This window comes from Agelaius phoeniceus, chromosome 6, assembly GCF_051311805.1.
Source record: "Agelaius phoeniceus isolate bAgePho1 chromosome 6, bAgePho1.hap1, whole genome shotgun sequence".
NCBI classification, from domain to species: Eukaryota; Metazoa; Chordata; class Aves; order Passeriformes; family Icteridae; genus Agelaius; species Agelaius phoeniceus.
This window is the reverse complement of record NC_135270.1, coordinates 20826668-20836817: the sequence shown is the minus strand read 5'-3', so window position 1 is coordinate 20836817 and position 10150 is coordinate 20826668. Positions and strand designations below refer to the sequence as shown.

At 43.3% G+C, this 10150-nt stretch overlaps 1 protein-coding gene across 3 annotated transcripts in view; it reads left to right on the top strand.

Moving 5' to 3' along the window:
* The first annotated feature begins 391 nt into the window (after positions 1-391).
* TRAF6 (TNF receptor associated factor 6) overlaps positions 392-10150 on the top strand; it is a 22069-nt gene continuing 12310 nt past the window's right edge. The window contains exons 1-3 of one of the 3 annotated variants that reach the window (XM_077179989.1): positions 723-756; positions 7696-7819; positions 8582-8891. In XM_077179989.1, the coding sequence (XP_077036104.1) occupies positions 8596-8891 (296 nt within the window). In that variant the 5' untranslated portion in view covers positions 723-756; positions 7696-7819; positions 8582-8595. Of the gene's footprint in view, positions 483-635; positions 757-7695; positions 7820-8581; positions 8892-10150 lie in introns of those variants that run through there. The other 2 variants (XM_077179990.1, XM_054635196.2) reach the window with 2 other exon arrangements.

The following is a 10150-nucleotide window of genomic DNA, read 5'->3' as shown; positions in this document are numbered from 1 at the left end:
GAGTTTGTTGGATTTAAATGTGTGTTAACCAGAGATTCTTGTCAAGAAAACTCCCTAATGCGATCAACCAAATTCCCCTCTTTCGTTCCCAAGGAAATGAAGCCGTCTGTGTTCGCACTGTCCCGGTATTTCATTTCCTTACAATTGCCCGCTCTCCTGGCCACCGGGACAGGTTCCCCAGTGCCTCGGGAGGCAGCGCACCCGGCCTCGGCGCCTGCAGGAGTCCCCGCGGCTCAGCTGGGGCGGGCAGAGGAAATTGTGTCTCAGGAGCTTTGGGTTTGCATTGAGAAGCGGCTTTTTGGCGATTCCCAAGCCGTGAGCACACACACCACCACCCCCACTACGCCCGGCTTTCAGCGCCTCGTCTTTAACAGCGCTCAGGGCGGAGCGGAGCGCATCCTAATGGCTCTCCATAGAAGCACCAGCAGCGCGGAGCGAACGCGGCCCGGCAGGAGGATTCAGCCGCTGGTGGTGTCAGCTTTGTGCGTGTCGGGGAAGGGGACAGTGACAGCTTTGTGCGTGTCGGGGAAGGGGACAGTGACACCGTTGTGCGTGTCGGGGAGGGGACGGTGACACCGCAGCTGCCGCCAGCCCGCCCCGCCCCGCCCCGCCCCGGCGGCGCTGCCCCTCCGCGGCGGCAGACGGCGCTGCGGCGGCCGTGGCGCCCGGGAGGCCGCGCCGGCTCCGAGCGGCGGCTGCGACGCTTCCCGAGCAGAAGCGGAAGCGGCGGCGGGCTGGGAGCGGCCGCGGGTCGCGGTGAGTCCGGCGGAACGCGCGGGGCGGCTGGGGGCTGCGGCGGGCCTGGACTCCGGACTCGGGGAGCGAGCGCCCGGCTGGACTCGGGCCGCTGCGGGCGTGCGGCGGTGCCCGGCGCGGAGCGTTTATTCGCCGCGCCGGGGCTGCCGGCTGGGGAGCAGAGCCGCCTCCTGCCTTGCCCCGCGGAGCCCTGCGGTCCCTTCGACTGAGCTCGGGGCATGGCTCTGCCGGAGTGCCGGGGCGGGCGGCCTGCGCTGGGGCAGGGCGCTGTGGGGCTGGGGCGCGCCGGCTGCGCTGCTCCGGAATTGAAACCGCGGCGCGGGCAGCGCAGCGGGGCTGAGCCCGGCCGGCCCGGGGCCCGCAGGCACGGCCCGGCCACCGGCGGTGGAAACCCGGCCGGAGCGACTCTGCCCTGCCTCTGCCCCGGCGGCTGCCCTCGGACAGCGGCGGGAGCGTGAGCAGCGGGGGCTCTCGGGCTGTGCTCCCGCTCGTCTCCAGCGCGTCAGCTGAACTTGGGCTCTGGATTCCCCGCTGTGAAATAGACAGTAAATTATTCGGGAACACGTTAAAGGGCAATTTGCAAGATAGGTTACTGTTTCTAAACACGATAGCCCTTATTTTCTCGTAGAGACTGGCGATATTTAATATTTACGGTAACTATTAACACGAGTTAGAAATTATTGCTTCACTAGTAATTTCCATCTTTTTTTTCTGGCTCAGATAGGTCACGCTGAGTCTTTTCATGCTTAAACGGAAATATCAGCTGTAGGTGGGAGGAAAATGTTCTAATTATATCCCTTAGACCTAGTCATTAAAGCTTGCCGAAAGTATTCCCCCATGTTTGCCTCTGACACCTTCTGCACAGTACCCCTCAGCTCTGTGGATTTTGTGGTGTCTTAGATACCACTGTGAGTGATTAATAAAGTGTCGATTTGAAGTTTTGGGTGAATTTTGCACTGTGTTCACCAGCTGTTAAATGACTTGCCAGCAAACTGCTTTGTCTTCCCGTAGAATGAAAAGGCCATGAAACTTGTCCTTCTAGTACAAGAAAGGGGGAAAAAAAGTTACAGAAGTATACTGGTAAAAGCACTTGGATTGTTTTCATGGTGTCATGTTGGGCATAATTCTTCTGCATATTCCACATTACCTACAGCTTTTCCCAGTGAGTGAAGATTCATGGAGCTCAGTCAGACTCTGTTGAATGAGAGAGAACTTGTCAAGACATAAATGGCTTTTTAACTTTCATAGTATTGCAACACTGCAGCCCTGCTTTCTATCTTCGAAAACTGCTACTGTATTACACAAGACACGCAATATATACCTATGCTGATAGAACTTGAAAATGTACCTGAGGTGAATGTGCATTCTTTTCTTCACCCACTGAACTTCGACGAGTTTACTGTGTCAAGAAGAGTAACTTTTGTATCTCAGTAGCACAGATTAGCTAAACACATATTAAAAAAAAAAAAAGTTTTAGATCCAGACTGTGAAAACTGGCCATAAAATATTCTGGGTATAAAGCATATCAAAAAGAAAACAAAAGTAAATATCGGATGGAGTGAAAAGGAGTAATGTCTTAGTTGTTTCAGAATGTGTGTTTAGTTCACTGTTTGCTTTCCCAGGGTCTCAGATCATTTTACTAATGTCTCATGCCTGTAGAGGTAGGTGGTAATTAAGTGTAGCCTGGAGCCTGTGCCTTGTGGAAATCACATTTGTTCACAGCCATACCCCTCCCTCCCTGTTTTTAAGTGCTTTCTGGGTGTTTACTTTGTCCCCACTAGGGCAGCATCTTGCATTCTCTGTAGATCTACTGAGGGGTATAGAAAGGCATAATGCATATCTCAATGTGTTCTTAGTGTGCAAAGGGAGAGCAGAAACCACAGTCACTGCCAACGTAAAGAGTTAAATAGTACTGTTGTTCTCACTAACAGTGTTTTCCTTGTATTTGTTATTCTGGACATTTCCCAGGAAATTCTGTCTAAAAGTTTATAAACTGAAGAAAGTTTCAGGGAATTTTGGCTTGGGTTTGGTTTTTTGTTATGGAAAAACCCATAGAATATCTTGGTCTTAAATACAGTATAGTATGCTTCTACTGCTCACTAAAATTAAATTTGTTTTGACATACTTTAATAAGTTAAAATATGAATGTAACTGTGAGTGTGCCACCATCTAGTCTCCTAAGTAATATTCAAGCATGAAAATACTTAGGTGATTAAAGCCTGACAGCATTCTTTCCAAATAAAGAGAAATCACCTGGAAGTCTTCAGAAATCCCCAAGGGCTGCTCTGCTCTAGTCAGGAGCTCTTGATAGTCAAGTGAGCTCTGAATGTTGTTTGTTTGTGCCTCAAACAAAAATTCTTCTTTCAAGTCTTTAGGTTCACATGTTAAAAAGCTCTGAGTGTGGTGGTTGTCCAAAAGACTTGGATGTCTGAAAGGTTACTGCTATTAGAAAAAAAAAGAAAGTTTGTATCTCAGCAAAATAAGCAACATGCTTGCAGACTTTCACAAGAAATTAGAATTTAGTTTTTGCAGTTACAAGTTCTGCCTGAATCTCCTATTGCTTCAGCTCGTCTAGCCATTTGATAGCTTTGAAATGAAAGTGTTTTATAGCCATTAATTAAAAGGCATTAGCTTAATTCCATGTGTTCTGCCTGGATGAGGCCATAGTGATGATAGCTACATAGCTCCTACTGGAAACATACGGTGCTTATCAGTAGACTATTGATTAATGTGCCTGGGAATAAGTGTTGCAAGTATTACTCCATAAACAAATTATCCAAAGTCACTCCACTGGTCTGTCAGTCCCATGACCCAGAAATCTATACATACATACATATACAAGGCTGCTGAAGAAAAGAGAAAAGTTTGGCCAGTTTTTCTGTCGATGCAGTGCTAAAGGCATTTCCCCTGCTGGATGTGTGCTGGCCAGGCTGCAAGGAAATTAATTATATTTGTGAACTTTGAGTAAGAAAAAGGATTTGGAATAGTCCTCTGTATTGATTCATTATTTTTATGGGTAGTCAGTGCCAATTTTCCAGAAAAGGTCATGTGGAAATTAATTGTATTAAGCACTTCCTGATTTACAATAAAAATTTTCTCTTACAGCAACTGATACTTCCTTGCACAATATTCCTTAAGTTAGTGCTTGAAAATATGATTTCATATTTCAGTGTTAATAGTATACAATGCCTACTTTTACTCCTCCCTAATACTCTTAATGATAGTGGGGTTTTACAGGAAATCTGAAGACATTTTCTGATAACAGTGATTTTTTTTTTCTTTTTTTTATTTAGAGGAGTTTGGCATTTGAAAATCTATAAGTCCTACCTAAACTTCATTATACTACAGGAGTTGAAAAATCAGAGTACTGAGCTTTGTTGCATGCATTAATTTAAAATATGAGCAGTTTAAATTCTGTTTTGAGGTAGTTTTTGTCCATCATAAGGTACATTATTCTCACAGGAGTTTGCTCTTCTGGTCTGACTGTGCTATCTCACACCAGCCTAATCACTGTGTAATGTGGCAGTGTAAATAGCAACAGAGCACAGGTTACTTGGTGAAGAAAGGTGTCATAATGGATGAAAGAGTGGGATGGGAGCTCCTTTTCTTTTAACTGTCCTTTAACTGTCTTTTCTGGGGCATGAAAGTTTCATCCTTAGGGCATTCCCAGGCTTCTGCAGCAGAGGTAATGATCAAACAAGTTCTGTCCATTACCACTTGGCATGGAAAGCACCTTCCTTTCTGTTGGCAAACAACGCGGCTGTTGCCCTGGAGAGTGAAATCAACCTTTGCCAGCCCAAGGCCTGGGTACCTCTGTGCCCAAGCTAGAGCCCCTTATCTCCAGAGTCAGCAGGTGTGGCAGCACTTCCTACCTCTAGAAAAGAGCATTTCAGGTACATTACCAAATGTAGTTTAAGACTGTCTCTGCCTTAGACACCTCACGCTAGCAAAAGCAAGAATTACCACGTAATGATCCAGTTTAATTGCTGCTGTTCCTAGGTCTGAGAGCTGGATGTTGTGGAAACAAAAAAAGGTACAGAGAGCAGTCTAGAAAAGTGTTTAATGTGTCAAACAACTAACATTAAAAAAAAAATGATAAGTTCTCAAGGCTGTGGTGTACACAGGGTATTTAAATTAATATTTGGCTATTCTTGTACTTGCATTTGACTTAGTTTTGTTCAGCACAGAGGAAGAATAACAACTATTATCAATAAGAAGAAAAACTGATGTGGTTTTTAGGAGATCTTAGTTTTATTTCACTGGAATCCTGTTTCATAATCAAAAAGAAAGGGTAGCAGCTTGATTTGAATTTTGGGATATATCCTAGTTTGGGGTTTAAAATCCACCCTTTTCCAGCCTAAGCATTTTTTGAACTCCCCAGGAGAGGAAGGTGAAAAACTGCTACAGTAAGCTCACAGATTGTCTGCTCTACCTTCACTGGGGAAAAGCCCTGTCATTACCATTCAAAGTACACTCTTCTGTGGCTGGTTTTGTCCTAGCATTGCTCTGTCCAAGAAATGAAACTTATGTTCTACTCTCGGAGGATAAAGTAATTTCCACAAGAAACAGGTCTAATTCCTAGTACAGGAGTTAGAACATATAGAGAAATTAGTTTAAACTATGCTGGAGTAATAAGGCCTTGGTTAATTGTCTGAGTAACAGCAGTGTGGATTTTGATTTGGAAAATTGTGCCATGCCCCACACCTAAAATATGTGCAGAAGAAGGAGGATTTTGCTCACAGAGAAGATGAAATAGATAAGAGTTGTAGGAGGAATCCTATCTTAGATAAAATGTGAACAAAGTTTAAAATCTGGCTCTTAATCACCTTAAGCTGCCTCTTTGTGTCTGAATTTCCCAAGTTAAAAAGATGTGCACTTTTTTTCTGTGAACCTCTTGGTCATATGCAGATAAAAAGCTCCATGTAGAAGTGCAGTATATCACTGAATAAGGGGGGTTTTGTGTCAGACTGGGATGTTGACTGATTGCAGTGGTTCCTTCATTAAACTGACTCTAGTATGGCAGTTTGTTTCTGTAGACTGAATATACTGACGTGCTATGTCTGAAGGAACAATTCACATGGCCAAAGAAACACTGCTTGCATAGCACTTAAATCTACAAAGTGTTCAACTAGTGAGATTATACCAAGCCAAATCCTGGCTTCTCCTTTGTAAGAACAGAATTGTAAATAGTATGGGATTTTTTTTCCTGGGAACAGCCCAAGAGAAGAGTCACACAATTCACAGTAACTGCAATTCTTTGCAATTAATGTGACAGCTGAATTTGACTAAAGCTGTTTTATATTTCTTCTTGTGACTTCCTGAATTCCTTTGTGACATTACTAAAGGGACGTATGTTCCTCTTCCCTTTCTTAGTCTCACTAAATATATCTCTGTGGCTTAGAGTAATGTGAATTTTTCAGTCCTAGGCTGGCCTGTGGATTCTAATATCCTGCATACCAACATTCCCACTCCATTGACCCAAATTAGTTCCTGTGATTTTTCATGAGATGTGGCCCATGGACTGATCATCCTCTGCTGCAGTTGTTAAATTAGTTATGTTAGTTTAACAGGGGAAACAAGCTGGGTTTCTTCTCTGGAGAGAGTAGATCTACTGATGGCAGTCTATAAATCTCTGTCACACAGAGCATCTTTCTAAGCACTGATTCCTTTGCATCCACTCTCAGTCACGGGGGGAACTGGTGCCTTTATGGGATTAAACTGGTCATGTCTGGACTATGGCTGGAGCAGCTGCTGGGAGCATGCTTGGTATTTAATTTGCATTACTGTTTTGTTTAGGAGCCTCAGTATTAAAGCCTGTTGTGGTGGATAATGTATAGGGACAATACATTGGGGTGGAAAACAGAAGTGGAAGTGAGCAGCACTCTCTGGGTGCAGTTCCAGACAGCTCTGCTCTGGAGTTATTTCTGCAGAAAGGGAGCACTGCTGGCCAGCTCAGTACAACTCAGAACTGTCAGCCTGTGCTTTGAGGCTCTGTACCTTAATGGTATTTTGGAAATGTCAAGAATGCTGCTCTTCAGATACTTCTCATACCCCTGCATACCTCAACAAGATGGAAAGTCATCTATTTATACAACAGAATAAACGTTCTGGTTTGATTATTCTAACTATATCTAACCAAAATATGGTAACTTTGTTTTTCTTTGGATAGATATGCCTCTTTTTTTGGTCTGGATAGCTGGAAAAAATAGCTCACAGTGTGTTATCATGGGCAGTATTGCCAGTTGTTTATCATGTAGACGGCCTAAAGCACATTCCTGTGATTTTTGCATGTGTTCAAAATATATATTCCCATAAATGCTAGTTGAGGCCTTGTGTGATTAGTATTTCTGTTGATTTTATCACACTAAAGATGTCATAAAATAAGTACCCAAATAAAACTACCTGTGTGTCCTCCTCCTATCCATGAACATTTTGTAAAAATAGTTGTGATATTCAAATTCTGATATAAGCAAGGAAATGTTCAGTTTTGTGAGTTCATGGTCAAGGTAATCCTATTAATTCTTCTGCCTTCAGCATCTGCAGTAGTGATGCAGATAAACAGTTCTTAGGATTCCTCTCTTGATTGGATTTCCATCCCTAATATATTTTAAATGACTCAATGGTATTACAATGAATTCATTAGGTGAACACTGCAAGAGACTTTTGCCTATACTGCTGTGCAAAAGATTGTCAAATCTGGGCTTGTTGGGCTTGTTTTGCATGCCTGGCTCCATAACCCTCAGACTACTCATACTGCCTTGCACCTGGTGATAATCTCTGTGTTTCAAAGAAATGTCATTTATAGAAAACTAACCACAGCGGGATTCTAAGAAAATTATTGTAACCATTAAAAAAATCAGGGGAGAGAAAGGTTTCTTGGTCTTTAGAATTTCTATTTGTTGTTAAGACCTTTTTTTAAGGTTCTCTTGTTCTGTGTAGGAACACTGGCAATCTCTTTGGGGATACCTGTACTTTTTCTTTTCATACCCATGGGTTCACCCTGCTTTGGAGGACTGTTGTAAAAGCAGGCTTTATTATGCCATCCATCACTCTTCAGGGAAAGGTGACTTTTATCTTCTGTTCTTACAATCGTGTCCCTTGTCCTCCCTGCCAGCTAGCCTGCAAGAGGGAAAGGAGAGCAAGAGCTCTGTTTGAGTACTAGTAATTTGTAGATAGCTTTTGAGGTGTGGAATTATTATCCTTATCTCATGTGTAGCTTCTTACTCCATTTAAAGTCCTATTGGCAGTTTTAAAATGTTATCAGCAGTGCTGTATATTTGAATTTCATTTACAGCACATCAGCTGCTTGGTTTAGGTACTTGGACTTTTATTTGTGTTCCTGCAGCTAAGTTAGTTTGAAATCTATATTGTGAATCGCTTGATACAGAAAATGCTAAATAAGATATATACACTGCAAGGAGATTATGGAATTGAGCTGTTGTCCTCCAAGAAAATATAATTCTGTATGGCATTTTTCCCCCACAAAATCTATTTGAATGTCTTAGAAGTAAATAATATGGAAAGGATAAAGAAACATCTTCAGTAGACATAGCAAGGACAAAGAGGAATGATTCATTCCTCTTTTTACAGAAATCAGATAGTCGTATGAAAGAGATTATGGAAATGCATGGGGGGGGTGGGTGTTTGAACTACCCTGACAGGATGCAGTGTCCTTTCCTACATATAATGGGGACAAAACAAAGCCAGTGATTTTGCATAGAACCCAATCTGTCCCAGTATTTCTGGCTGGAAATAAATGTTGCTCTGGGCTGTGAGGGAGGGTTTGAGCTACTTTAACCGAACACACCCTTTTGTCCTGTTGCAGGCCGGTGCCGTGCCATGAGCCTGCTGCAGAGCGAGGGCAGCTGCGGGGGCCGGGAGGCGGAGAGCGGCTGCTGCGCGGCCATGGCCAGCGCCTGCAGCGCCGCCGCCAAGGAGGAGAGCTGCAGCGGGGGCAGCGCCGCCGGCAGCGCGCCCGCCTCCTTCTCCGACGAGACGCAGGGCTACGACGTGGAGTTCGACCCGCCCCTGGAAAGCAAGTATGAGTGCCCCATCTGTCTGATGGCCCTGCGGGAGGCAGTGCAGACACCCTGTGGCCACCGCTTCTGCAAAGCGTGCATTGTCAAATCCATAAGGTAAAGGAAAACTCGTGGAAGCTGGTTTTAAGAAGAAATTCATGTTGCGGAGCAGTTTAAGGTCAATCTAAACTGAATAGAGCTGCCCAAAATGCATTACCAGTGAGTGCTAATAGAACTCCAAGTTTGCAAGTTTTATGAGATTTAGATGGTTTGCCATTTTCACAAATTTACCCAGCTTATGAATCTAAAAAATTGATTAAACTTCAAATAATAACTAAAGAAGGAAAGGTAGACAAGTCCCCTGAACAAATTCCATTTCCATCTCAGGATGATAAAATTACCTGTCTTTTGCATATGATTGTTTCCCTTGATAACTGCAGGAAACTAAAGACAACCTGATTTTTTGGTGCAGACAAGGCAATTCATGCTTTCAGTTCTTCCCTTGAAATTAGCTGCTTCCCTCTTGACCTGCAAGATGAGGGAATAGTTGTGAGCAAAGCATTGAGAGAGGAATCCAGGTGGCATATGAGGGACTGGGAGTATGAAACAAAGGAAGAGCAGGCTGGGCTTATAAAAATGGATGATTGAAAAGGCAAGAAAGGGCAGAGAGTACCTTGTAGAGAGCACTTGCCTTAAACCTGGAATGAAGTCATCAGTGTCCCACACATGTGAGTGAGTATTGGATTACATTGATAGATGTTATGCTGTAGGATTTTTCCTTTTCAGCATAAGCCAAATTTTTTTCTCAGCAATTGCTCAGATAGCTCAAATGTCACTTTGGTAGGAATTTATATATTCAATTCTGTGTGACCCATATGTAGAATTGGCTCATTTTCAACCTTACTTTGCACACTTTTTGTAAAGATCATTAAACTGTCTTCAGTGTTACTGTGTTTTTCCCTGGCATTTATTTTAGAGCATGCAAAATGGACAGTGCTTTCTCTATTGGTCTTTCATACCATTTGTCCATAGTTGTATTCCATTTATTTTTCTTCCCTATCCATCATTTGCAGCTCACTAAATGAATAGTATACCAGCAGTTATGTTCTCTGAATACAGTTTTGTGGCTTCTCTGTAGTTTCTGCTACATAAATTCTCTGGAAGAATTTCTCCATGGAAAGGAGCATGACCAGAAGTTTCTGCTTCTTTTATACCTTTTCTGTATTTTACTTCATTTCTATGAATAGTGATGAGTGTTTCAGTGAATACTAAACAAGGTGGAAAGCATTTTTTTCTCTTGAGACTGTAGACCATCAGTGTAATATTTCAGATGTTTCATTGCTAGTAAAAGTTTTCCCTCATTCCCCACTGAACTC